General features: G+C 32.2%; 3 protein-coding genes across 3 annotated transcripts; 2 read left to right on the top strand and 1 right to left on the bottom strand.

Annotated features, from left to right (window-relative positions):
* Positions 1 to 258: 258 nt before the first annotated feature.
* Positions 259 to 5,404, top strand: LOC114388963 (S-type anion channel SLAH2-like). Its single transcript, XM_028349517.1, has 6 exons — positions 259 to 419; positions 1,464 to 1,605; positions 1,807 to 2,280; positions 3,170 to 3,940; positions 4,501 to 4,532; positions 4,619 to 5,404. Exons 2-6 carry the CDS (start codon positions 1,471 to 1,473, stop codon positions 4,998 to 5,000), a joined length of 1,794 nt encoding a protein of 597 aa, XP_028205318.1. The 5' UTR covers positions 259 to 419; positions 1,464 to 1,470; the 3' UTR covers positions 5,001 to 5,404.
* A 2,706-nt stretch (positions 5,405 to 8,110) lies between these two features.
* On the top strand, positions 8,111 to 12,438 carry LOC114388964 (S-type anion channel SLAH2-like). Its single transcript, XM_028349518.1, has 6 exons — positions 8,111 to 8,260; positions 9,160 to 9,304; positions 9,485 to 9,949; positions 10,520 to 11,290; positions 11,869 to 11,900; positions 11,999 to 12,438. The coding sequence occupies exons 2-6, from the start codon at positions 9,167 to 9,169 to the stop codon at positions 12,345 to 12,347; spliced, it is 1,755 nt and encodes a 584-aa protein (XP_028205319.1). The 5' UTR covers positions 8,111 to 8,260; positions 9,160 to 9,166; the 3' UTR covers positions 12,348 to 12,438.
* Positions 12,439 to 23,408: 10,970 nt separating this feature from the next.
* Positions 23,409 to 24,959, bottom strand: LOC114389513 (probable membrane-associated kinase regulator 6). Its single transcript, XM_028350200.1, has 2 exons — positions 24,156 to 24,959; positions 23,409 to 23,886 (listed from the first exon to the last, which is right to left on the bottom strand). The coding sequence occupies exons 1-2, from the start codon at positions 24,811 to 24,813 to the stop codon at positions 23,873 to 23,875; spliced, it is 672 nt and encodes a 223-aa protein (XP_028206001.1). The 5' UTR covers positions 24,814 to 24,959; the 3' UTR covers positions 23,409 to 23,872.
* Positions 24,960 to 27,937: the final 2,978 nt, after the last annotated feature.

Below are 27,937 nucleotides of genomic sequence, written 5' to 3'. Positions count from 1 at the left end.
TCTTGTGTTCATCAAGAAAATAACTAAATTTATTAATGATTTGAAGTCATTTCGTAGTTAATATCTTCTTACCTGTCCTACAATAATGTTTTATGTTGCTTTGTCTTCTTCCTTGAATGTGTCTTTTTCAATCAAATAAGTTGCTGTGATTCTAATTAAAAAATGAGGACCTTTCAAGGTTACGGCTGCAAAGTACACTTGGCCTACCATAGCCTTAGACCATATATAATCATCTTCCCAATCCTATGACTTTAAGCCACATCTTTGTCCATCGTCATTTTTTTAAGCCTACAGTGCATTTTCTCTGGTGAATTCTAATCTTGGTCATATTTAAATTCTCACTTTTCGATCATCAACTCACAAGGTGGTTGTCCAAGATTTCTAGTAGTCCCGTGGCAGAGAAGAGAAAAGGCTTAAAGGTTATGATTCTTATTCTTTTTTTTTTCTTCTTTTAATTCTTGTGTTTCCTTACCTTGCACAGTGAACTTCTCCATTATCCAGTTATGTATTATGTGCATATAGTTATACTAATTAATCCAAACTTGTCAAGGGAGTCTAGCTCAGTTGGTTAAGCAATGTGCGTGAGTTATTGTAAATCTCTTCTTCGATTACTACAGAAAAAATAAATATTAATCCAAACTTGAAGTCTGCAATGTGTTTATTGTTGAAAATTTTTTAGGTTGCATTTGCTTTGATTTCTTTTCTTCAAAGACTGATCTAATTTCCATGTCACCATTATTCAACTTTGGCATCATCATATGGAATATGGATCCATAGCCAATAGGAATTGAGCTGAATTAATAGCTGGGGAGTGTTTCATTTATTGCTTCATCCAAGACAGATTAATGTTAACAGTGTTTCAGAGAAGATGGAAGGGACTGAAATTTGACATCTCTGCAATCATTATCCTATAATGCTTGCTGTTACTCATCAACTCTCTCTTGTCCATTTTTTGTGGGGATTGGGAAAAGACCTTCTCCTGTTTTATTAATATAGCAGACAAGAACCTTTCACAAAGAAGGAAGGCTCCTCAATTGAAAAAAAGATATTCGCATATTCTCTGATTTTGACTCTAGCAATGAATGCCCTTTGGATTTGCTGTACCTATCAGGAACATAGTTTTTGACTTTTTATGAAAAAAATAAGTTATTTGTGAACTAAGTGGATGACTGTGATCGTCCTATTTTCATGTACAAGATTGTCTTTATGACTTTGTGTCTATAATGAGAACAAGATATAATTGATAGCCGATGCATAATTCTTTGTCAACCCATCTCTTCTTTTTGTTCACTGTCTAATTTGGATCTGGATTTTGCCAGCTCTACTTGTTTCTACATCTATGCTTACCAGTGAGATCATCTGAATTAGTGGCAAAGCTATATGTTAAATTTTATTTGATCATATCTGATGTAACTTCTCATTAATAAGTAAAGTACAAAGCGAGTCTAACATACCTTTCTCAGATCTAGCATGGAAAACAACATAAACATTGAAATTGAAGAACAAGGCTCTCCTGAAGTTCCATCACTCATAAGGTATATATCATCAAGTGATGTTGCGGGCTTTGACACTGCTGACTCTCAACCTCCCAGCCCATATACCCAAGTAAGACTCTTTTTCAAGCACTTCACCTGCTTAATTGAATACTACAAAGCCAATTTCCAAAAATTGAGTTTTTATTTTCATGCCATGTAAAATTTAGGATCCCTGTATTATTTAAAATTCATAGTAATTTACAATATACCTTTTTAATGTTTCTAATTTAAGAAATTAGTAAAATCCAACTTTTTCTCTTGTTTGTGATAGGGAAGTGAAGAAACCTCACCAAGAAGACAACATGATGAACCTGTAGTCATCAATCATCAAAGGAAGTATTCTATCAGCATGCCACTTTCTTCTGAACAAGTTCAGCTTCAACCACTGGACAACAAAACAAATGGTATTCCCATTTCCTCTTCTCAATCAGGAACTGCTAACTCCAACCATCCACAGGCATCAAAATGTTACTCTCAACCAATGCCAAAAGGCTATGTGCCCCAAGAGGCAGATAATGGAGTCAAAATAGATAACCATCCTGGCATCAAAGCATTCAAGGACAAGAGGTTTGATTCTTTTAAAACATGGTCTGGAAGACTTGAGAGACAATTAACAATTCTACGTGGAAAGTCACCCAGAGCAACTGCACAAGATGGTAACAACAACTCCAGTAGTACTGATAGGCCTTTACCTGTGGATCGGTATTTTGATGCATTGGAAGGTCCAGAGTTAGAAACTCTCAGGGTATGTGATTAGCTTCTAATATTCTATCAATTCAAATCTAGTTGTGAGATATAATATAACTAAAATAATTAATAACATAGATCATGCAATTTTTGGAAATAAAAAAATTAGCCTCCATTTCCAAAAGATCCAAAATCTTTTTCTGATTACTGTCTTGTGTCTTAATCTTAAATGAAACTTAGTCTAACATGCAAGTATATTTATTTAGACATGAGTGAACCACTCTGATCCATGACTTACCAGAACATAGCTAGAAAAACTGCTTATGGGTTAAGCACTCCCGACGCTCGCTATTTTCATTTTCAAGACTCGTTATCAATTGGTATTAGAACTGGTTGTCAATGTCTCGAAAAAGACTACTTACAGATGGATTCACCAGAAAGGCTATAGAGTGCATCTGATAAGACATCGGCGCTCAGGGGTGCTGCCATGATAAGGTATTATGATAGAGTGCATCTGATGGTATTAGGTATTATGAAATACTTTTGTCTCACATTGGGCAGTATAAGTTGTTTGGTGGAGTACTTAAGTAGCTCGGTTCTTATTACTTTCAGTTTTTAAGGTGTTTTCCAAATCAAATTTCTTGCATTTAAGAACTTTTTGGAGGCTTTATAATGGTTTTGTGGTAAAAAGAGAAGGGAAGGAGAAAAAAGTGGTGGGTTTGATTCTCCGGCCCCACTAAGAAAAAACTAATAATTAACAACTAAGATTTGCAAAAACTAAGAACCTTTTGTGGACATATTTCATTTGCATGAAATCAACAATACCATAATTTACTAATTGAATATCCAAATTTTACGGAATTTCCCTTTCTTTTCCCTAAAATTTCTGAAGTTTGATTGTTTGTGCATATTGAAGATTATAACATTTTGTTTTCCTACTCTAACAGGCTTCAGAAGAGACAGTGCTTCCTCAGGACAAGCAATGGCCATTTCTTCTTCGGTTTCCTATTTCATCCTTTGGTATATGCCTTGGAGTTAGCAGCCAAGCAATTCTCTGGAAAGCACTGGCCACATCTCCTTCCACTCAATTTCTTCACATAAGCCTCAAAGTCAACTTAATCTTATGGTTCATATCAATTGCTCTTGTTACCACAGTTTTCACCATCTATCTTCTAAAAATCATTCTCTACTTTGAAGCAGTTCGTCGTGAGTACTACCATCCAATCCGTGTCAACTTCTTCTTTGCACCATGGATAGCTCTCTTGTTCTTGGCTCTTGGAGTTCCACCATCAGTTACCAAAGACTTGCACCAAGTTCTTTGGTACATTCTAATGACACCAATATTGTGTCTTGAACTTAAGATCTATGGACAGTGGATGTCTGGGGGCCAGAGGAGGCTCTCTAAGGTGGCCAATCCAACAAACCATTTATCAATTGTTGGAAACTTTGTAGGGGCATTACTTGGGGCTTCAATGGGCCTAAAAGAAGGGCCCATTTTCTTCTTTGCTATTGGTCTAGCCCACTACACTGTCATGTTTGTAACTCTCTACCAGAGACTTCCAACAAATGAGACCCTCCCAAAAGAGCTCCATCCTGTGTTCTTTCTGTTTGTTGCAGCACCTAGTGTTGCTTCTATGGCATGGGCCAATATTCAGGGTTCTTTTGATTATGGATCTCGAATTGCCTATTTCATTGCCCTCTTCCTTTATTTTTCATTGGTAAGTTATTTTATCTTTTTCACCCTTTTATATTAAAATAGGAATGATTATTTAATCACACTTATACCTTAGCTGTTTAGAAAATTGCACTTCCCTTACATTTGTAGTTTTAAAGGTTCCCTGTGTAAGATCTGTTCTTAAAAGTAGAAGATGAACTTGTAATATGACAATCAAACATGTAACAGTAATACTAAAATGAGGTGACTATAATTTTAAGTAGGGTTTAAATATAGGTTTAATTTGACATTTTGTCAGCATAAAGATTTTTGCAGTGTTAATTAATAAGAAATCACTCAAGATATAATTTTTAAAGTAATTATCAGAAAAGTTAACAGATTTTACTTATATTACAAGTCATGACTAGATGATATTTTAAACAACTTTACCATGTCAGTATATTCCAGATAAATTGCTTAGTATAATTAGTACTAATCGCAGCACAAATCAATGTTATTAGCCTTTTCTAATATTCATAATCATTTTTGTTTAGTTTTCATATATATTTTGTATAAATTTCACATGCATATCAAAATTACTTAGTAGTTTCACATGTTTTGCAGGCTGTCCGGATCAATTTTTTCAGAGGATTCACGTATGTTACATCTACTTTTTCTCTTATATAGTTTACTTTATACTATAGAACTTTTCTGACAAATTTTTTTGGATGTTATTCTGCAGATTCTCTCTTGCATGGTGGGCCTATACTTTTCCAATGACTGGTGCAGCAATTGCAACCGTAAGATACTCAAATCGGGTCACAAATCCAGTTACCAAGACACTGTGTGTCATACTGAGTCTCATCTCCACACTCATAGTAATAGCTTTGCTTGTATCAACTATATTGCATGGCTTTGTCTTCAGAAACCTCTTCCCCAATGACCTTGCCATTGCCATAAGTTACAGAAAGAGAAGGCCACAAAAGAAGTGGCTAGGTCTTAGATACAGGAGCCATGATTCCAAAGAGATTGAAAATTACTTGAAGTTTGTGAACTCGGATAAAATTGATTTAGAAGCTTCTGCCCCACTACCAAATGGCACAGAAGATACTCCATCTATCTGAGGATATTTGCTGTTATAGTAATGTGTCCTTTGAAAGACACAGAATTTTAGTTATGAGTTGCTTGCCTAATAATCTTTATTAGTCACACATGTGAGGAACAAAAGTAGGAGTTTGACTGTTCCAGTGACCATGTATCTGTAGAATATAAAGGTTTGTGTAGGAAGAGCAGTTTTTTTTTGTAGAAACAGTTCCCACCATTATATATATTTTGTAAAATGAGCGAGTTGTTGTACTATATGAATAAATAATCAGAATCATTGAGTCAAAGGAAATGAATGGCAAAGGATGGGCTTTGCATATCCACTTAGCACAAATGTGGTGTCCTTTGGATCTAATCAGATTGGACCAAACATGCTTTCAATGCATGTATAGGATGATATAAACATATTTTCTCACTTTTCAGATATAACATATGGGGTTTTTAAAATAGGAGTCAATTCCTCAATAAATAAATAAATAATACTAATTACTCCTGAAATATTATAAAATTACACAATTTCTCCATGCTCTTATCTATTCTTACACTTTCTTGATTTTTAAAATATATACACTAATACTTATTTATATATAATTATACTAACTTCCTTAATTGACTGAAAAACATTATACTGTTACTAATAAAGCAGATTTTTTTTTTTAATTTCACACAACCTAAATGATGATTAGTGTAATTTACTATGAAAAATCTGGGCCGTTGTACAGTACAAAGAAATTTGGTACCTCGTCGTTAATTGACGTGGCCATATTTCATTGAGTATAATATAAAAAAATTATTTTACTATCATATTATAAATTATCTTATAACTGAAAACTATTGACTTATATAATAATTATTTTAAAAATTATACCAAAACTATTGACTCTTCTATTTCAAGTCGGAACAATAAAAAACAAAAAATAAATAAAATAAAAATAATTTAGCTTGTATCTCTTAAGTAAAATTTTAGATTAGATTCAAATCTTATAGATGTAAAAATGTATAATTTGGAAGAAAGATCCCTAAAGTTAAATAGAGTGACACATTGATACTAAGGAAGATTGAATAGTTAGTCATTAGTAACAATAAAATGTTTTTTTTTTCTCCTGCACAACCACACACACAAGCTTATCATATTCTTTGTTCAAACTTTCTAACCATGCCAATGTTGTTATGTAAAAATCATGAGGAGGCGTTGAAGGAGTTTCTGGCAAGGCTTAGGTGGTTGTGGCTAGTGGTGGTCTATATTATCTCAAGTGACGACACTTGTAGAGAATCAGATGCTAAAGTTAGTTGTGAGCTAGGGAAAAGAGGAAATTATAAAAATGTTAGTTGCACATACTAGCGTAATAAATCCCCTTTTTTTGAGGATTGTTGGAGGGGAAAGATTCTACCATGGTGTTTACCAGTAAAGCAATAACTTCATCTTTTGACTTCAGTTTGGAGAGCTTCCACAATCTTGTTATGGATTATGAAGCACTGACACCGACACAGACATCGGACACGACATGAACACGGATACATGGACACCTGTAATGTCCAAAATATAGAACGTAGTACGGGTGTCGGACACTGACACGGACACGTGTTGGACGCCAGACACGACAAGAGACCGGAGTGTCCGTCCTTCATAGGTTATGGAAGTACTGCATTGATAGAGCAACGTGGAGTTAAGGATTTGAAGGTCGATGTAACCTCCATAACAGTTTTCAATTTGGTTCGCAAAATGTGAGTTGGAGACATCTTCAATTTCCTGATAAATATGTCTTTCCGTTATAGATAAGAATCCTGAAGTTCAAACCTGAAACCCCTCCAATTCAAATTTAGCAGCAATTGCTGCTGGGTATTTGCTCTACTGATAAAATTAAGGAGTAAGGACTGAGAGTGAAAATCGAAATCATGCTAATCCTTTGACTTTGGCTGCTGCTTACTTCAAACTTGCTCAATCTTTTAATATGCTTGCTAGCTAATAGCTCATTCCATAAAATCCAGGCTCTCATTATTATTTAAACATCTAATAGTTGGCATCTTATGTGATTGTATATAATTATTTGTATCTTTTACTCTTTATATATCTTTCTTATATACATGCATCTTAAAAATATTCTCTAAAATTAAAAGACACAATAAATGTTACCCCTGCACAGAAACAACATTTTAAATTAAAATCTCCATATTCCATTAACCTTTGGCCTCATTTCTTCTTGTCCACTTGTTTTGGTTTGGGGAGGGAAGTCGGGGAGAGAATATCACCCTACCCTCTTGTCTTCTAATGTTTTAATAAGTAATTTATGGTTTACATTGTTCCATCCAAGGACTTGTTTGTAGTTTACGGGAAAATCTAGTGCCGAAATTTTGTGGTCGTACGTTAAAAGAACTTCTACTCTTATCTTTTCACGATAGAGGTTAATGATCAACGACCCAGAAACATCTATGATTTTTTATTGTCTAATTACAAGTAAATTACTACATTTATAAGTTTATCTTAAAAGCTTACCGAAGCCAATTGGCTTGTTACACCCCCACGTACCGAAGCGAATGACGAATTATGTGACTATGAGATATACGTTTTACAACCAATACTATAAAAATAATCTTTAACACAATTGATTGAAAACCCATGAGGTGATGCAAGTTTCTCTACATATTAAGTGTCACAACGATAATTTTTAACCCTAAAACACATATGTATTAAAGAAAGGGCATTACAAATTACAATATGGGTGCTAGAATTTCTCTTTTGACAATATTATCATCATCGTTCATCATGCACCCTGGAATGCACCCACTTAATATATTTTTATATATCTTGTCAAACACAGTTGTTCATCCAGAAATAGTAACTCGGGCAATTAATTAATGATTTGAAGTCATTTTAAAGTTAATATACTTTGTTACCTGTCCTAAAACAATATTTTATGCTTCTTTTTCCTCTTCGTCGGATGCGTCATTTTCAATCAAATAAGTAGCTGTGATTATAAAAAATGAGAACCCAACTTTTCAAGGTTACGGCGGCAAAGTACATTTTGCACTACCAAAGCCTTAGACCATATATATAAATCATCTTCCCAATCCTATGGACTTTAAGCCATATATCTTGGTCCACCGTCATTTGTTTTAAGCATGTGGTGCATTTTGTCTCGTGAATTCTAATTTTGTTCATATTCAAATTCTATCTTTTTGTTCATATTCAAATTCTAGCGATCTTTTTGTTAACTAACAAAAGGACGTTATCCAAGCTTTCTACAACCAGTCCTCTGGAAGATAAGAGAAAAGGCTAAAGGTTATGAGTCTTGTTCCTTTTTCTTTTAATTCTCCTTCCCGTGCACAATGAATTTCTTTCTCCATTACCCAGCTATGTATTATGTGCATATAGTTATAGTAGTGCAAACTTGAAGTCTGCAATGTGTGTAGTGTTGAAACTTTTTAGGTAATTGCATTAGTCTTTTATTTCCTTACTTCAAAGACTTATATGATTTGCATCTCACCATAATTCAATAATGGCCCCATCACAAGGAATATGGATCCATGACCAATAGGAATTGAATTGAATTAATATCTGGGGAGTGTTTCATGCATTTATGGCTTCATCCAAAATAGACTAATGTCAACAGTGTTTCAGAGAAGACAAAAGCGACTGAAATTTTACAAAACTGAATTTACTCAAAATTTTAATATGCAAAGGTACTATTAAATGTAGCCAAACATGTCATAAAACTGAATTTACTCTCCAAACTGAATTTGGAGAACTTCGAACGGAAAGTCAAACATAGCCAAGTACCTTTCATGAAGGGGGAAGGCTTCTCGATTAGAGAAAAAGATATTTTGCATATTAGCTGATTTTGACTACCTAGTTCCTACATATTTAGCAATGCCTTTTGGATTTGCTGTACCTTTTCAGGAACATAGTTTCTATGGAAAAAATAAGTAATTTGTGAACTAAGTGGATAAATGTAAACATTTAGATGTACAAGATTGTCTTTGTGACTTTGTATCTATAATGGGAGAAAGGTATAATTGATAGCTCATGCATACTTCTTTGGCAACCCATCTCATCTTTTTGTTCACTATCAAATTTGGATATCGATTTTGCCATTGTTAATACATCTATGCTTACCAATTAGATCCTCTAAATTCGTCGCAAAGCTATAAGTCCAAGGGAGTCTAATATATCTTACTCAGGTCTAGCATGGAGAAAAACATCATAAACACTGAAATTGCAGAACAAGGCTCCCCTGAAGTTCCATCGCTTATTAGGTATATATCATCAAATGAAATTGCTGGCTTTGATACTTCAGACACTCAACTTCCCAGGCCAACTGCAAAAGTAAGACTCTTTTTCAGTACTTCACCTGCAAAATTGAGTTCCTTTTAATTTATGACATGTAGTATTTAGAGTGCCTATATGGCTATATCATTTTAAATTCTAAGCAATTTACAATATACCATTTCTATGTTTATATTTTAAGAGATTAGTAAAATCAAACTGTTCCCATGTTTGCAATAGGAAAGTGAAGCAATCTCACCAGAAAGAGAACATGATGAATCTGCAGTCATCCATCATCAAAGGAAGTTATCTATTTCTATCAGCATGCCACTTTATTCTGAAGAAGCTCAGCTTCAACCACTGGACACCATTATAGATGATGGTATTCCCATTTCCTCTTCTCAATCAGGAACTGATAGCTCTAGCCATCCACAGCCATCAAAATGTTACTCTCAACCAATGCCAGAAGGCCATGAGCACCAAGAGGCAGATAATCATCCTGGCATCAAAGCATTCAAGGACAAGAGGTTTGACTCTTTCAAAACATGGTCAGGGAGTCTAAACAGAAAACTATCAATTCTACGAAGAAAGCGACAAAGAGAAACTCCACAAGATGTTAACAACAACTCCAGGAGCACTGATAGGCCTTTACCTGTTCATCGGTATTATGATGCATTGGAAGGTCCAGAGTTAGAAACACTCAGGGTATGTGCATGCCTTCTTCTGTCAATTCAAATTTCATGCAACTTGAACTAACAAGCTTTTGGTACACCACCATAATTTACTTATTGAACATCCTAATTCTATTGACTTTTGTTTTCCTCTTCCCCATAATTTGTTAGTAACTTAGTATGGTTGCTTTTGCTTATTGAAGATTATAATTTATACAGTTAATTACACTAACATTTCCTAAAGTTTCATGAAATTACACATACACCTCTTGTCTTGATTTACTCCTACAATTTATATATACAGCTGAAATGTTAGTAAAGCTGCTGAAATGATAGATTCCCAAACATGCTCTAACCCCCTTAGTTATTCAAAAGTGTATACACTGGCACCCCCCAATATTTTACATTAACCATCCTTAGTTATTTCAAAATATACACTGCCACCCCCCTTAATTGTTTGAAAAACATTACATCGAACTCTCCTGAAGGAATGCTAGTATAAATGTTAAAAAAGAAATAAATGTTTGGATAATTTTATAAAATCTCAGGGAGTTTTGTGCAGTTTACTCTAATTTATAACAATTTATTTTTCCTACTCCAACAGGCCTCAGAAGAGACAGTGCTTCCTCAGGACAGGAAATGGCCATTTCTTCTTCGGTTTCCTGTTTCATCTTTTGGTATTTGCCTTGGAGTTGGCAGCCAAGCAATTCTATGGAAAGCAATTGCCACATCTCCTTCCACTAAATTTCTTCACATAAGCCTCAAAATCAACTTAATATTCTGGTTCATATCTGTTGCTCTTACTGCCACAGTTTTCACCACCTATCTTCTCAAAATCATCCTCTACTTTGAAGCAGTTCGTCGTGAGTACTACCATCCAATCCGTGTTAACTACTTCTTTGCACCATGGGTATCTCTTTTGTTCTTGGCTCATGGTGTTCCACCATCAGTTACAAAAGACTTGCCCAATGCTCTTTGGTACATTCTTATGACACCAATATTGTGTCTTGAACTCAAAATCTATGGACAGTGGATGTCTGGGGGCACAAGGAGGCTCTCAAAGGTGGCCAATCCTACAAACCATTTATCAGTTGTTGGAAATTTTGTTGGGGCATTACTTGGGGCTTCCATGGGCCTCAAAGAAGGGCCCATTTTCTTCTATGCTATTGGGCTGGCCCACTACATAGTTGTGTTTGTAACTCTCTACCAGAGACTTCCAACAAATGAGACCCTCCCAAAAGAGCTACATCCTGTGTTCTTTATGTTTGTTGCACCACCTGTTGTTGCTTCCATGGCATGGGCCAGCATTCAGGATTCTTTTGATTATGGATCACGGATTTCCTATTTCATTGGCCTCTTCCTATATTTCTCATTGGTAAGTTTTTCTTTTTCTTTCCTTTTATAATTTGAAATAGAAATGATTATATACCGAGTAATTATAAAGTTAGCATTAATACTTATACAAAAAGGTCTAACTAAGTTGGTTTAGCATATTAGTATTATTTTTTATTCCTACTATTACACCCTTTGTTATTCTAAAGGTGTTGGTTGTACTATTTGAACATAAAAATTTACGATGAACGTGCATTTTTTTTTTTTAAGGGAATGCAACATATAAGAATAATAATATATATAAAAGAGAAGTCAGCGACAAATTTTTAAAAAAGTTTAATTTTTATTTACTATCGTTGCAAAAAAAATATGTTATTAGTTAATTAAAAATTATTATTGAGATGACTTTTAAAATACTAAATTTTATTATATAAATCAACAAATTTATTATCCATAACAATTTGTGATGAGATGAGACTATAAAAATCCTATACACCGTAAATATGCATAAATTACTTATTTCTAAATAAGTAAACAAGGCTTGTATAATTTTCACATGCTTTCTTAATAGATTTCTGATATCCAAATTACTCAATTAGTAGTTTCATATGATTTTTGCAGGCTGTCCGGGTCAATTTTTTCAGAGGATTCACGTATGTATAATTTTCACCTACTGTTTCTCTTATATTGTTTACTTTTATACTATTTAATATTATTTCTGACAAAATTACTTGGATGTTATTCTGCACAGATTCTCGCTTGCATGGTGGGCCTATACTTTTCCAATGGCTAGTACAGCATCTGCAAGCGTAAGATACGCAAATGAGGTCACAAATGTAGTTACAAAGACGCTATGTGTTATACTCAGTCTCATGTCCACACTCATAATAGCAGCAGTGCTTGTATCAACTATATTGCATGCCTTAGTCTTCAAAGACCTCTTCCCCAATGACCATGCCATTGCCATAAGTCATGGAAAAAGAAGGCCAGAAAAGAAGTGTCTAGCTCTTGGATACACGAGCCATGACTCCGTAGAGATTGATTTAGAAGCTTCTACCCCACTACCAAATGGCAGAGAGATCAATTTACACTCTATCTGAGGATATTTGTTATATATTATAGAAATGTGTCCTTCAAAACACAATATTATGAGTTTGCTTGCCTAATAATCTTCCATTAGTTAAACATAAACAGAAGAGTTTGACTGTTCCGGTGACCATGCATTCTAAAACTAGTGGGATACCTGTGCCATTCACCTGTTGATTTCCATGCATGTTTTAAAATGACTTACTTATATACAAATAAGTTGATATATATATCAAATTTATCAATGCAATCCACAACCAGAATTTATACTATATCAATTTTTAACTAGAAGCATAGTGTTCATCACAATTAAAGTTTATCATCCCATTTTCAAGATTATATTTTATGAGAAATTTTTATTTATTCTATAATTATTGTTCACTATCTATTTAATGAGAAATTTTTTGGTTGGGGAGTTCGGCTGAAACCTAGATGTAACACTCGTTCACTATCTATTTAATGTCATTTTTATGTGTTCATTATTTCTATTTATGCTTATTTTACATATTTGTGGTTTGATCACCCATTTGTATGTATAGTTAGGATTTTTAGCATTAGGAAATGCTTTAAAGCCTTAGAACTTGGTAGAGCAAGCTAGAAATCTATATGTCTAGGAACGGAGTGCAGTGATCTAGTTCATATTATGTTGTAGACTTAATGCAACTCTTTTAGATCGAGTTTGTTGAGGGATCAAGGACGAAGTTTAAAGAAAATTAAGCTCATTCACTAGAGGGATCTTGGTTTGAGTAATTTCTCAGCATAAGAACACTAGGATAATTTAGTTAGAGAAAAATACATATTAGCATCAAGAGAAATTCAGTAGAACGACCCAACGCTTTTTACTTGATTGTTTTCACTTCCAAAATTTTAGATATTTAGCTTAAGTTCAAATAGACTTTAGTACAGAATTCAACTTGATATTTACTTGCTTTTAATCTATATAAATGTTTGTATATTGGATGTACAGTATCTGAGTGAAACAAATTTTCTGAAAATACGATACTCGGTCTTACTGTTTTATATTACTTGTTCGAATTGGTACACTTGCCGACCAGTTAGGAACAGTTAGTCACATGATCCTTTAAGAGAATTTTTATGACAAAAATACTCATATCTTCTTCCCACCATTGATTTAAATAATATATTTTAGGGATTTTTCATGCCTTCGTTGGTTTTTGTTTGATTTCTGTTAGTCAAATCAATTTCTTCATACCCTTATTCGATAATTCATGCCTTCGTAAGTTATTAATCATGGATCACATGTTTCATTTGTATTGAAGGTTTCACAATTTGACGCAAATCGCAATTTGTCGTGCTGTTATATATAGAAATTGTTACACTAAGGGAAATCATTGATCAATTAAAAGCGACTAAGCATGATTAGAAGAAGCATTATTCAACCGATAATTATGATGTGATAGACCCATAGATCCCAGGCGTAACAAGGTTAGTATAAAAAATGGTAGACCCCAATAAAAGATTGATTCATCCTTACTTACTCACTATACATCATTAATGATTATAAGTCAAATCCTCACTTGAGTGTTGGAGTGTGTTTTTTGTAAGTATCTCTCACTTTCACTCCACATAATACTCATGCATTCAAGACGTTGACAAGAAATACCAAACAAAAGATCTTTTGATAGAAAGACATCCGGTTCAATTGTATCAGGAACAAGTAGCTAGGAGAAAATGGGTGAAAATATATAGCATTAATAGACAATTCCATATATAATTTCACTATATTTTTCTTCCCTGAAAAACATTATAAATCTCATGATGATCGATTTGCCCTTATGCATTTAATAAAATCTTGCATTCAACGACCTAAATTACATAGAATATCTTGAATTTTTGAATCCTATAAATGAAAAAAATTATATATAATAAGAGGAAACTATGCCCTTTCGATAGGATAATACTCTTAATTAGATCGATTTGAATTAATCACGGCATAAAGTGTGTGACTATACTTGGGACTCAGACCAAAAACAACTTGAGTTATACTTTTTGTGTTAAATATGATATTATGTGATATATTGTTGGCTTATTCTTATCTATATATTTATAATACTTCGAACAATTGCTTCCGACAACAGGCATAATGTAACCAGATTTCCGTCTCCTAGATATTTTTCTCCATGTGTCTATGTACCAAGTCGTTTATAGGGATAAAGAGCCTAAGGTTTGGAACATATACTAGTTGTAATTGGCATTTGGCTTGTATCGCTCTATTCCATGTATCCATTACAAACTTCTCCCTGCAAAGATGTTCTGTTTAATTTATAGCTACGGAACTATCTAGTATGGTAACTTACGTCTTTAAAGATTATAATATAGTGCTCTTCCCCTAACTTGTCAACTGAATACACATTATATCCGTGACATATTTGTTTGGGCCACGATTGTTAATTTAAGCTATATATCACGGTGCTCTATCACCAATACTTAAAGATAAGCCAGATGAGTAGTCCAAAATGGTGAAGGATTTGGATAATGAAATTTTAGTTGTGGTTCAGAAAACTCTATCAATATACATATAGCATAAAGTTTTAGAGTCCTTGTGTTTTATTTTCTGTTTTTGTTTTTAATTATAAAATTGTCACTTTCTTTTAGTATGCTTACTGCTTTCAAATATTTATACAGAAAACACTGAAAACAAAAAAAAAATACATAAGATAGATCAAAGTCGTATTTTAAACAATAAAGAGGAGAAATGAAGAGATTATTTGGGATGGTTTGAAAAAAATCTAATACTTTATATTTTCATTTTTATTTTTCTCTTTTTAATTACTAAGATGCTACCTTGAAAATAGAAAATAAAATAAAAAGAGTGTATAATTTTGTAAGTAAAAATAAAAACTAGAATTTTTTTTCTCAAAATAAACAATCCCAACTAAGCCCGTGCATTGACATGTTTGTTTCATGGATATTCAATAATGCTACATATCTTTGAGAATTATAATAAACTTTGGTAGAGCATATACATCACACATACTCTAGTTTTTTTTTTTTTTTTTTTAACATATTCTAGCTGATTGTTGAGAATTTTCTCTCAAGAATATCATAAAAAATGTTTTTAAGTTGCAGATCACATCACATATTGTGGCTGCAACATTTCAATTGCAGCAATGACCATAATTGTGGAATATCAAAAAAAATGTTTTTAAGTTGCAGATCAGATCACATGTCATTGGATACAATACGACCTTAACCACACTGATTTCTTTCTTATGGAGTGAGAGCTGAGGATGAAGCCTAAAGCAGGATACACTTCTAGACTCAAAAAAAGGTATTTACACAGATGATTAATATTTATCTCATCTCAAGCGTAAATTAGTGAAAAATCGAATATAAACTATAGAAATGTCTTGGCTATCATCACCTATTTTTGATTGATCTAATTTCCTGTCTTTACGAATGATACAAAGAAGGCTTTAAAAAAAACTAGTTAAAACTTAAAACAAACATATTTTCCAATCACGTTAATTATCTCGTTTAATTTGTTATAATGGCAACAGAGTAGGTAAAATTGCCGTTATCGCTATTGTTCATAGTCAAAGCTAGACATTTGTGTACTGTATGTATGTGTATATATATATATAGTCGGGGACGATTAATGTTGTAATGTTTATGCGATTAATTGCATGCATGAAAACTGGGCATACAATTTGTTAGGTTTTTCTTATCCACTTTGTCTACTTTCAATGAAAAACGTTGTTTAGCTATTAGACAAGATACACGAATCTTCAAAGAAAAAAACAAAGAAAAGACACGATAAAATACAACAATTTCTTTAGAACAAGGGGCAGCAATATTTAACCATCACATTCCTAATATTATGTTCAGTAGCATCTTTATGCCACAAGAAACGTAGTGTGTCCGCATCAATCTGAAGTTGTGTCGGCTCGATGTCTCAAAGATGGGTTTGAGTTAATTATTGCATAATTTTTTACCTAGTAATCATCATGCCTAAACAATGAAAAGGATCCTTATTTACATTCTCTTACACTTAGGCATAAATTCTTAGATTTATGTTGTTACAATGCTGGTGCTGATGCAAACATTGGGAGAGCGATTTTACCTCATTAACCTATGTACATATTTTATCCTTATGGTTGTTTTCAAAATTGAGCCCCATATCTCTCACTTTTTTGGACATTCATCATTAAAAGTCTTATAATAGCCTTGACTCAGTTCAAACTTTCTAGGTGATTATAACCTCGGTACATCACATACAGATCAAAGGTCTACTGTAAAAGTGAAGCAGAAAGAGTTATTTTTTAATTAATTTTCTTTTTGATTAATTATAGAACTTTTGATCATCCCTTTTACCCTAAATGTAAGGCAAAAGGAAAACATGCATTTTATCCCTTTCTTCTTCTGAGGCTCATAATTGGTCATTCAAAGAGGAAATATAAAAAAAAATAAGGAAGTGAGAAAGGGGATGAGTGTATTGTAAGAGATCAAACTTGTACGTACACTTATAAAGTTAGAATTCATATTTGGCAGTTTAATCTATTCAGTTAACCTAAGTATACCCTTTCAATTTTTGCTTTGCTAGATCAACTTACTGTTGTATATATAGCAAGTAAATATTTTTACTTGTTTCATTAATTAATTGAAGATCCTATGGCTCTAGATTTAGTGAAAGATGCAGCTATATATGATTTCTATAATTTTGCTAAGAGCCATATATAGTGGAAGGATCAATATCATGAACATGCATTATGTGTGAGCTCTGGTCCCCTACAACCTAAGCTGATGTAGAAACAATAGAAAAACAATGTGATAATGGTACTGTTGTGCTTTCCTCACCGCAAAGTATAAAATCCAAAGAGGAAGACAAAAAGAAGTAGAAAGAAGCAGAGAAAGTAGAGTAACCAGAGATTGGCATTTCTCCTAGCACGTCATATCCATGTCCCCTTCTCACTCCTGTTGGCATGTGATGAACTTGTAGCTCTACCAAAGTCCCTTGCCACTATCAATGGCTAACATTGGCCCAGCAAAAACTTTGGGTTAGATTCCATATGGCAATAACTCTTACTTACACTTGAGCCTTCAAGACCCATCACTTGTTGGGCCCATAACTTTCGGGACCATTTTGTGTTTTTGATCATCTCTTTTCACCAGCACCAGAATGAATGAGTCTTTAAGGTGAAGTTATACCAAAAGGGGTACCTACAACTTAGACTTTTCCAATGGATCAGCTTGTAGCTAGAATACTAAAGTGGCACTCACATAATATATAGTACTAGATAACCTTTTTGACTGTGGAGCTAGCTACTTCTATCTCAGCCATGAACAATGATTTTTTTTTTACTATTCTTTTAACAGTTTCAGTTTTACATTTCAAAGAGGCAGCATCTACCTTTTGTACGTGCAGGCAGGTTTAAGTCAGACACTGACATGTTGATGTGCTTGTGGAAGTTGCCTGTCTTTTGGGGTTCCCTAGCATTTTCCATTATGATTGTCATTTCTAATAATGGCTCTCATTGTTAGAAGCATAATTGCTGGTTACATCTCAGCATTAGGTAGTACTAGTAACTAATACTTGTATGGTGCTCCCAACACAATAAGAATGGCTTGTACTTGATCTATATGGCAGTATGCTACTAACTTTCTGAGAACACAAAGTATTGTATGTACCAACTGCTTTGCAACCTCCATTCATCACTCTCATCATAGTACAAAACTGATACAATAGTTTGTAAATTTTCTTAGATTAATTCCACATAAAAAACAAAAACGTTAAAAAGTAATTGAGCCAAGAAGTTCCACGTTAGATAGGGATAGATAAATAAATTGAATAAAAAAATTTATTCGTAGGAATCAGGAATAGAGGTACTAGAAGGTTTGCAATATTTCATTTACATGTGCAAGAAATTAATGTAATAGTAACAAAATTTAATAACAAAAATGACTTTCTTGTTACTAATATTAGCATCACACAAATTATAGTGACAATTTTTTTTAAAAAAAATTACATAGAAATTATTTTGCAATTAATGTTAATTTATTTTGTACTGTATAAATAGTCATTCATCTATAATATTTTGAATTGGATGTATTATCAAATTCAGTTATGTAGTTTGTTGGATGGACATCTTTCCATTGATAACATTACTCAAACTGATAATGCTTCTGAGACAGAGTAACTGTAAATAATTTGGGCACAAAAAACTGATACTTTGTCCATTCACAAACTTCAGTGTAAGTGATGATAAATGCATGCATGAGGTGGGGTCTACCATATATGGTCCATGAAAGAATCAGTCACAACGAGGCATAACATGATGAGACGTGGCCCTCAAGAGATAAATAAGTTCAAAACTTAGCTCGAAACACGAGTATATACTTTATCTTTGAAAGACCTCACCTTTTTTTTATCCCTTTTATTTTTGTGACTACAAGTCAGTATCTGCAAATTTCATGCATCAAACCATCTTATACATTTGGAATTAAATTTTACCTTTTTTTACAAAAGCTTTGTCATGGTTCCATGTTTTATGTTTTCCAATGCTAGATAGCTACTTTTTGCTTTTAAAAAGCACAATTCAAAACAATATGAACTGGCGCGCAAAACCTAATGCATCCAAAGAGAAACATTTCCAGATTAGGGATTACACTCATCATGTAGTACTTTTGATTTCGTATAATTCAAGTGCCACTATCTACTTAAATTTATAATTTCTTACTAATACAAAGTGCTTTCTCGAAAGCTTAGATGATTGCTCGTTTATATACACAAGAAAACATTAACTTAAATGCCAAGCTAGCCAACGCAATAAACCTAACCTAGTACTAGGGATGAATCTAAAGAGGACACGTTTAGGGATTCATGGCCTTTCCTTCTCATTATCTTTTGAAAATATATGTAAATTAAACTCTAATTTTTCTATAAAAGAATTTATAGTCTTATAATTTATTAATATATATATATATATATTAAAATTAGTTTTTTTCGTATTTTTACCTCTCCCTCTAACGTTGAGTGTTACAATTAATTTCTTTTTATCTATATATAAATCCTTTATTAATTCCCCCGCATTTCTTTGTCCAAAAAATTCCCCACATTTTAGAGAAGACAAATCCTAAACGCATCGTGGAAGGTTTTAGAGACGTGCTTTTAACCTAAAAACTCATTCATGAATGTTTGCCCCCCCACAAGCTTTTAGCACTAATTCATGGATGTTTACCAACATCACATCATTCTCCCATGAGTTGTCCAACAAGTTGGCACAAGTCATAGCCATCTACCCATGGCCAAGATATGACTTGGATTCAAATTCATGAATATAAGAGTTCATTATCTGTAAGTCTCATGTAAGTAGCCCGGAAACTGGGGACACCAGAGACCATTGTTGAGAAATTAGAATAATATGTATGATATTTTTTGTTTAAAAAAGAATAATTTTGTTTATTTTAAAAAAAATTGTTATTTATTTAAAATCTTAAAGATATTATTTAGATATAAAAATTTATAATGAAAATGAATAAAATATTAATGAAGTTCCTCTAAATAATATATATATATATATATATATATATATATATATACTTTTTTATAAATGTATTTCCATATACAAGAAAAAAAAAACGCATCACTCAACCTAAATTTGCATTAAAAACATTCTTGTCAATTACTCAATAAGGAATTCTAACAATACATTATTTTCAACATAAACTCTATTATTCGTCAAAATTTATCAAAAACTAAAAGGTTAAGAAAGAAAATCATAAGATCGCAAAACCTATCAAAATTTGAGATTTTTAATAAATTTTAGCACATATAGTTAAAAGTGTGTTAAAAAAATTATATAAAAAAAATGCGTTGCTAGTATTTCTCATTGGATCTAATTATAATTGGCTAATTTTAACCTTATATCCATTTGAGTTGGTTGTGAATATTTAGTTTTTGGTTTAAATACCACTTCTAAAACAAAATGTATTTTCAAAATGAGCTTAAATAGTTTTTACCTTAATTTTAAAATAGTTTTCTATTCTTTTTCATAATAAAAAAAATATAAATTTCATCTTTAGTTTTAAAAAAACATCATCTCCTTATATTTTTATTTCTATTTTCATTATCACTATTATCATCATTCCCACTTCAGACACCAACATTATTGTTATCACTATTAAAATTACCCGTGTTTGTGTTATATAGACATATCCTTAAACTAATTTTAATTGGATATGAAATTTTTAAAACAAATTTAAGTTTTGAAAATATTGGTTTGTTGTTTTTATCCTTAACATTAAATATATCTTAAAAATAATAATTTTATAATGTTGTTTTTTGTTTTAGCATATCATTAAGACATGATGTAACATTATTTTCTAACTAGATTATTTACCTGCTATTACTAAACATTTGATAAATTAAGATTAATAATTAGAATTTGTCGTTTTTTTTTAGTTTTCCACGAAAATATCTCTAAAGAAAATAATCCTATTCAAAACTTAATTAGAATTAATACTAAATATTATCTTGGATCTCATCAAGAGAATTTAGACTCTCAATAATAAAAAAATGATGTTAATGTTGAGAATAAATTTATATGTTCACGATCCAAGTTATCATGTAATCAATTCTAATTTTAATAATAAAATATTATTTTATTTTCATTATCATATTTCACTATTTAATAAAATGGTCCATTTGATAATATCCTTGATTAAAATTAAAGACTTGTTATTATAATAGAGATTATTTTGTTCTAATTTTAATCTAAATCGTTCTTGATCATAAGATTATTATAAACAGGATATCAATAATCTTGATAGATTAATATATATGTGATAGTATTTATTGGATAAATATTAATAAATTTCATTTATTAATTTGCATATATAGATGAGTCACATGTTGATGTGATCATTGAACTGACTCAATTGAAATTTTCTAATGGTTAAAATTTATCATAAACTGTCAATAAAAAATTCTCAATAAGAGGTATAATAGTTTTCTTTGACCTGAGATTGTCATAGTAATTAACAGGTTATTTATTGAATTTTGATTCCGGACACCTAATACTTTAAAACATTTGTTGAATGGATATTGGATATGATTAAATACCTGTAGAATTAATAATTAATCAAAAAGAAATTCATCAACTCTTGGTAATGAGTTTGAGCTCTATGAATAAAATTATATCATGATGAGAGAAGAAATTAGTTTCTTAAGTCATTATGAGTTAACTCAAAAGGGTTTGACAGTAATACCATACTTTAGAGTTAACTCATAGCTATAAAGATGGAAGAAATTATTATACTATTCTTCTAATGGTTCTTGAAAGTAAAATGTTATTTCATGTTATCCGGACGTTAAGAAGTGTTGTTAGACACTTATCTTGATTAGTATATTATTTTGATTAATATATTACCGGCTTAGTATTGAACCCACGGGGTTACACACGAACGAGTGTTCTAATCTCTGTTAAAGAAATTGTTTTAATATTTGATGATTAATTAAATTAGAAAATTTAATATGATCAAATGATTAATTGATTTCAAAAAAGGTGGAATGTTATTATATTTTTGTTAGCACTGAAAATATAAATAATATGAAATATTTGATAAAAGAAGAGAAACAAACATATATAATTTTGTATTTGGAATTTGGGTTGAAAAGACGGCTAGATACAAGTTTGACTTAGTCAATTATTATTTCAATTTTAATTGCTAAATGGTTAGCAATAAAAGTTAACAAAAAATAATATAACTTAAAAAATGATACTATCAATAATGATTTTGATCAGAAAGTTGATATCTTAACATGCTATAGACACAGCCTTAGGCTACATGTTGAAAGCATCCCAATGTCACTTCTTTATTTTTATTGTCAAAGTTATTGACGAATAGAGGTCAGTGTCGGTGGTGTGTGGATACACATAGAGTATTCACTTCACACTATTGAAGAATTTTTATGTTTCAAGAGCTCATCAACAGGTACACTTTTTAATATATCATCTGTTTATAGTATAATTTAATTATATAATAGATCCTTTTATTCAACAATGTGAATTTTTGAACACTTTTTTTCTTGTGGTTAATACATTGTTTCCCATACCAGCAAGCCCAAACATGAGTTTCTAAAGTTGAACGCATTGTAGAGGTCATGAATCTTTTGACTCTGCATTGATTTTCATATAGTTGTGTAACATGAGAGATCTGACACGGTCCAAGCGCAAATTACAGAATTTAAGCTTAGAGGAATGTCGAATAACATAAGAAACACTCTCATAACCTAAAGAAAAAGAATGTAAATATAAGTCGGTGAGGTTTCAAGTATATTATCTAATTTCTATATTCTTAACCTCTTTCTACAAACTCTAATTAACTTGAATGTTTGAGTTCACCACATGCAATAAGAAAAGATTCTGTTTAAATATTCCTCCCTCTTTAGACGAATACTACACAAATATAAACATCTTCGGTGAAAATTTTAAATCTTTGATTCATTAGTTTGTGAAAGTCTAATCCTTAACTCGTGTTGATACCAAGTTATCACCTTTTCAGAATCAGTATGTCTGAATGTACACTATCAAGGGCTAAACTAACACATTATCAGTTTTAAGGCCAAACTAAATTAAACTTGTAATAATAAAAAATATCTACAAATTTAATAAGTTATGCAAGGCTATTAATTTGATACATAGTCACTCCTCCACATTTTTCCTGTTGCAACTTTTTGTTAGAAACAACACTAGGTACTTCTCAAAATAACAGTAACAATAGTAATTGGGGTACACATAAAAAAAAAAAAAATCACTCATTTCTACATCATTAGATTTATTATGAATTTGTGCTAAAAGTGTCCACATAGAATTCAATGGCTCCGCACATTTGTCGTCAGATTTTGTCTCCTTAAGTGTCGTTTCTTCATCATTACCTTGAAATTTGCATAAGTGACAAGCCTGTCAAGCTTGCAGAGAATTTTTCAAACTCCTCACTTTCTTAAATCACTTCTCTATGAAAAACTTTTCCCTCTTTCCATTTTCTTACCTTCTGTTCACACCCAGTGCACACAAGAGAACAAGAAGAGAGAGACAGAAAGAGAGGGAGAAAGAGAAAATCAAAAACCCTCTTTCAAGGCATGTCATAGATCGTGTTTAAGTAATAGGCAGGCAATAACATAGGAGATAAGATATATACCAAGTTATCAGACTCATTTGTACATAATTGTTCTGTAGCACACATTTCTGATTCCAAAATCAGTTGAAGAATAACTTAACAGAAATTGGAGGCAGATTCTCATCTTTAGTAAAAGTGTTCCTTCCCATATTAAATTAGATGATCAAACAAAATTGTACTACATATTTTTTTTCTCTTCAGAATTTGATCATAAAGATTGAATATGCCTGACCAACCACATCTTTATTTCCTATTATAATTCCTTTATCATTCAAGCAGAGGATAATGGAGCAGAGGAGTTGCTCTTGGTGGTTTAGCCTTGATCATCTCTCTCTTTTCACTTTATCTTCTCTTTTCTCTTTCATTTTTGATCTCCAAACGCAACCCTTTTGCAGCATCCTTAATTCATTCTTTCTGCAATACACGAAGTGTCAAATGTCCAAGTTAGTTCCACACAAAATGTACAAAATGTCATCAAGGGAACACAACATCAAGGTTTTAAAAAATGTTCTGTGACCACAATTTCGTTCTCTATGTCAAAGTTTTCGGACTCTTGCGATCGCAATTGCAGCCACAATTGCCAGCAATATCCAAGATCACGATGAAATTGTGACCGTGACTGCAATTTAAAACCTTGAACACAACATATGCTTAATTGATATACACAATGAATTTGAACATACCAATGGATCTTTTGCAATGGAGAACTGCTTCATAAATTGAGCTTTCAGAATCACAGGACTTGCGCCAGTCATCAGCAGAATAAGCTACACTAATCCGTGGGGAAGTTTCAGAATAGTATCCCCTATTCTTTGCTGACACGGTTCTCTTAACAACAGATTCAGGTTTTGAGCCTGATTTGCCACCCCTCAATCTTCTATACAAGGGCCTTAAGAAGTTGAGATACTTGAGAAATATTCTCCTTGATAATGTTTTGCACCTTTTCAACGAAGGGCATCTAGAATGACTATTAGGAACCACACTCTTTGGCACATGTGAAGAGGAAGGTAGGCTTGGAATGACATCAGAGGCCTCAAATGCTTCCATCTTCAATGATTCAACAAAAAGGGGCATGAGGTAGCCATTGGAGAAGAGCTCATCAGCATCGACAAGAGTGCGAGGGGACTGCGAGATTGGGAAGTCAAATTTGAAATCTTGGGAGTTTCTGAAGAATCTTTTAGAAGGTGTCATTCTTGGATCCATTTCAATGAAGGAAGAAGTTTCATCAGAAGCATCAAGGGAAGTTCTGAGGGAGCCATCTAGGCTTTCTAGTGATGGCTTCAGGTTCACTAACCAACTATAAGAGAAGCTTTCAATAGAAAGAGGATGAGAAGTTTCCATGGCTTCTAACTTTGAAGGTGTGGAAGGAATTCTTGAAATAATTCACAATTTGGACAGTGTAAAGAAAAGCCTTAAGCCTCTCCTCTTATGCAGCATATCTTCTAACTTGTGTGTATATATATATACCTTAATCTATCATCTCTCTCAAACAATTGAGTATATGGCTGTCTGGCAAGAGACAATGAAATTTAATAATTGGAATTGAGAAAAGAGAAAAAAAAGAAACAGAAATGTGAGCCCCACTAGACCCATAATGTCTTGTTGCATCAGTAGTTAACCTCACCCCTCCTTTTTAATCATTTGCTGCTTTAAAAAAAAATAAAAAAATTTACAAAGGGAGTTGGACGGTTATGTTTCTAGAACTTAGGACTAAATTTTATCATATCAAATTATGCTTAATGTAAAGCATGAAGAGGGTTCATGAATCATGCATGTTATTCAGATGTGGCACATTAAGAATCTAGAAAAATTAAGCAGACTAACTAGTCTTGTGCTTTAGAATGCGTAGCCAGAAAGCTTTTTCTGTTCAGTAAAATCAAAAGTAAAGGAATGGGAATCTTTGTAACAACACATGTTGAATTTAATTAAGGAAAAGAATAATTAGATCAAATCCTCCCATGTTGTCACAAACCAATTTTGTGAAACAATAGGGACCATGTTGGTTGATTTTGCCACTGTTTGGTTGTTGTCTTATTGTGTAGTGTTTATTTTTAGTTGGATGGATATGACCATATTGGAAGGGGTGATTTCATCACTTCGATGATCATCACATCCCAACTGCTGCAACATAAGGTTGAGCACAAGGGATAAAATATCCCATGGTACCATATTCATTACGTGCATGTAACCTAAAGAACATTGATATGCCATATTCTATTGGACCATTATTATATGGATGAGATATTCTAGACAAAATAATTGTTTCATGGAAGAAGCAAAAAAGAAGAAGAATCGGTGTTCCGTATGTCTACAAGAGTCATGCAATTTTTTATACGTTAGATTAGAGTCTTAATCAAGACACGACACGACACTTAATATATCTAGAAATTATGCTATAGGCTAAGTAAGCCCTCTCGTCAAAATATTCCATAGGCAAATCTATGCCTAGTGGGGAAAAATGTCTCCAAACTAACTATAAAGCAAAGCATTCAAACAAAAGTTTTCATTTATTAATTGTATAATAATTGTATCAAAGACGAAACATGGTTTGGTGAACGTTAAAAATTGACTCCCATTAAACGCGTCTTGTAAGTTATGTCACTAGTCAAAATCGTATTTCGCTTTTGGGTGTGAATAGTTTATTTGAAAATTTCTTATAGTTTTCCTTCAAAAAAAAGTTTGTTTGACAATTTATCTATTACTTTGAAATTTGCATGGTAGCAAAGAATGAAATTATAATAATATATAGTGACATGGCTACCAGAGAATATAAGGAAATTTTTTACAAGATTGGTAAAAACAAAAATGAAACGAGTAAGCATTCATTTTAGCGTCGATTTGATTTAAATTTCCGTGCAAGCATACATTTTAGTGTCAATTTGCTTTAAATTTCCGTGCCACATCTCGAACATTCAATGCATTCTAAAATGATCACTCCATTTTATTATAATTGTTCCATAACAAAAAAATTATCTCAAAAATTATTTTTAATTTTTAAATATTTTTACTTATATCTCTTATAATATTAATGATGAACAATAAAATTTATAAATGAATTAATGATGATATAAGATTAATTTTATAAAATTATTACTTACTTTTATCAAATTATTTTTTTTAGTATGCGTAAAATAATGTATGACAAGTAGATTGTTTTATTTAAGGAAAATGAATTTGCCTCCTTAAATAAAGTTGAATTTAATGCAACACATGGATAATAAAGTGACATACATATATGATCTTCTGAAAGAAAAATGGTTAGCATCAGTTTAGTTCATTAATCATAGAATGTGATATAAATTGAGTCCCACAATTAGAAGATCCATTAACGATATTCTCAAAATCCATACAATGAAAGATGATTTTGATGACACTTTCCTTAATTGAAGAAGTAAATCAATGTCAATATTCTTTGAAAGAATAAATTAATTTTACACGAATATTTGGGGAAATAAAAGTATTATCTCAAAGATTTTCAAACTTAAGAACAATAAACCCTCAACAGATTAATGATGCTTAAGGGCGGTTAATATGTAATTATGATGTATAATCCCGACACATATATCTCAAAAAAATCTTCCGTATAATTTTTCCAAATAAAAACATGCAAATAAAAATTAGAAACCAATTGAAAAACTCTAGTACTAACAACTTACAGCATAAAAACAAATGTAAAATGGATAAATTACACGGTACCATTACCACTAGAGTACTAGAGACACACGTAGCTGTATTGTTACCCTTGAATCAGTTCGACAGAAATCTGAAATATGAACTAAAAAAATATCAGGATTTTCATGGTAGGGAAATTTCAGGCCTTTTCATCCACTACAAGCCATGTGTGGTGCTGCATACAAATCTCTAGTTTAAAACATTGATTGTGAAACGGTGTCCTTTTCATCAAGAAATGAACTAAATAGATTTGACAAGCAATTTACAAAAATCACTAATATGGTGTGATATAATGGACAAAGAACTATGTCTCTTAAGCGTCTGATCAGGTCATGAGTTTAATTTTCAGATCAATATGTATAAAAAAACATCTGTTAGAAGATATAAACCTTTTAAATGAATGTTAGTATTTTGAGAAATTAGTATATGGCTGGGCTACGAGATACCCCAAGTTCAACAAAAAAAACAACAATTTATTGAGAATTTTTAAAATAGGAGCAGACAAGGGTCCCAGAGGATGTCGGATAAAGAGGTAGACATCAACAAAGGTTTTTGGGACAAAAGCCACTAAGCAAGGATTACAGAGTGAGTTGAAACCAATTGGTCCCCTTCCCATGTCCCCATTGAAGACAATGAGTATTGGCTGCTAAATCCATTACTCATTAATGCAGTCTAATTCTGAAAAGACGTTACACCATTCATGCAAGTACAAAGGAACCTAAGTACGACAGAAAATTTAACAGCAAGAATTTAGTTAGGGATAAACTTCAAATGGAGAAGAGAATCAAGCCAG

This window comes from Glycine soja, chromosome 16 (genome assembly GCF_004193775.1).
Source record: "Glycine soja cultivar W05 chromosome 16, ASM419377v2, whole genome shotgun sequence".
In the NCBI taxonomy this organism is placed as follows: domain Eukaryota; kingdom Viridiplantae; phylum Streptophyta; class Magnoliopsida; order Fabales; family Fabaceae; genus Glycine; species Glycine soja.
Note: the sequence above shows the minus strand (reverse complement) of the source record. Positions and strands in the feature narration are given on the sequence as shown.

Coding starts and splice junctions, on each gene's coding strand:
- LOC114388964 (XM_028349518.1), top strand. CDS start 9,167: ATGGAGAAAAACATCATAAACACTGAAATTGCAGAACAAGGCTCCCCT. Junction 9,305..9,484: donor TTCCCAGGCCAACTGCAAAA/GTAAGACTCTTT, acceptor TGTTTGCAATAG/GAAAGTGAAGCAATCTCACC. Junction 11,291..11,868: donor TCTTCCTATATTTCTCATTG/GTAAGTTTTTCT, acceptor TGATTTTTGCAG/GCTGTCCGGGTCAATTTTTT.
- LOC114388963 (XM_028349517.1), top strand. CDS start 1,471: ATGGAAAACAACATAAACATTGAAATTGAAGAACAAGGCTCTCCTGAA. Junction 1,606..1,806: donor CTCCCAGCCCATATACCCAA/GTAAGACTCTTT, acceptor TGTTTGTGATAG/GGAAGTGAAGAAACCTCACC. Junction 3,941..4,500: donor TCTTCCTTTATTTTTCATTG/GTAAGTTATTTT, acceptor CATGTTTTGCAG/GCTGTCCGGATCAATTTTTT.
- LOC114389513 (XM_028350200.1), bottom strand. CDS start 24,813: ATGGAAACTTCTCATCCTCTTTCTATTGAAAGCTTCTCTTATAGTTGG.